The sequence below is a fragment of the Penaeus monodon genome, chromosome 30 (assembly GCF_015228065.2).
Source record: "Penaeus monodon isolate SGIC_2016 chromosome 30, NSTDA_Pmon_1, whole genome shotgun sequence".
NCBI lineage: Eukaryota > Metazoa > Arthropoda > Malacostraca > Decapoda > Penaeidae > Penaeus > Penaeus monodon.
The window spans coordinates 31,307,277-31,308,477 of record NC_051415.1 but is presented as its reverse complement, the minus strand read 5'-3'; the positions used below and the strand labels follow the sequence as shown (position 1 = coordinate 31,308,477).

The window sequence follows — 1,201 nt, the reverse complement described above, 5'->3', positions numbered from 1 at the left end:
AAAAAAATCGAGGAAAAGTGTCACACACACGAGTATATAAATGATATACAGCACTGCAATTACCCGAACCGAAACTGATCTACTCACGGGCACAAAACTGTATGTCAGTAACGAAGGAGTTCACGGCGATATAACCTTCCCGTCCGTCCCATGAGTCCGCTTGCATCACTAACAGGTAGTTCTTTGGCGGACTCTGTTTACAAAGCAACATAAATCAATGGATAGATTTGTAAATAAACTAATGATAAAAGGTTACTGGTATGGTTCATCCTATTATCTCGAGTGCATTATCCTCCTGAAATAAAATTCTTGCCAAAATAAAGGAAGAAAACAAATGTGTTTCCTTCCCTTTAAAAAAATATGATAGGAAGGTAATCTCTTGACAGATAATAAATATCAGTTTCATCCAAAAGCCAATTAATAGGAAAATAAAAATAGAATCAATCGATACGTTTCTATTTGTAAACAGAAATTAAATAAACAGAAAAATAAAGAAATAGTGAATAAATCAATAAATGCGTAGTGGAAAGAAAACAATTTAAGGAAAACAAACTATGATGAATAAGAAAAACCTACATTAACAAGTAAAAAAAATAAATTGATAAATAAACGCATTTAAGAATAATCAGCAAGACTCACCCGCACGAGAACCCGAGCCTCATGCCACGTAGAGTCAGCATAGTCTCCTGTCATGTAGAGTTCCCACAGCACTTGTTCGCTGACTTCGCCTACGTCTACCATCAGCACTGATAATTTCCCTGCGTGTTCGGAAGATGCCTAAAAAAAAAGACAGTTTTCTTTTTTATGTGACGAAGAAAAGTTGGTTATCAAATTTACGGCAGAATCATAATTGGCTAAAAATTCGTTTATAATATTAAAAATATTTTAAATCTCTACTGTTTCCCTTGTAGGTCCGTTATTATAAATCATTTATACGGCAACCGACATATTATACAAAAAACGCTCACTTAACTCATAAAGACCCTGCACAAAAGAATGGAAAAACACACACACAAAAAAATATATATAGACTTACAGCAAACGAGAACTTGAAGCAGACTTCTTGCGTGATTCCGTCCGACACGATGGTGGGGCTGCTGAGGCGAGCGATGGAGCCGCTGGGGTGGTGAGGACCCGTCTCGAAGAGGGCGTAGTGGGCTGCGGGGAAACCACACGTTATCGTAGGTCTGCGCACGGGCCT

The 1,201-nt window shown here is 37.7% G+C and overlaps 1 protein-coding gene across 1 annotated transcript in view; it reads right to left on the bottom strand.

Annotated features, from left to right (window-relative positions):
* Window positions 1-1,201, bottom strand: part of LOC119592417 (MAM and LDL-receptor class A domain-containing protein 2-like) — a 13,061-nt gene that overhangs the window by 8,604 nt on the left and 3,256 nt on the right. Inside the window, exons 6-8 of the mRNA XM_037941238.1 lie at window positions 1,037-1,158; window positions 640-777; window positions 88-193 (exon numbers count right to left, since the gene is read on the bottom strand). Of these exons, the coding sequence (XP_037797166.1) occupies window positions 88-193; window positions 640-777; window positions 1,037-1,158 (366 nt within the window). The remainder of the gene's footprint in view (window positions 1-87; window positions 194-639; window positions 778-1,036; window positions 1,159-1,201) is intronic.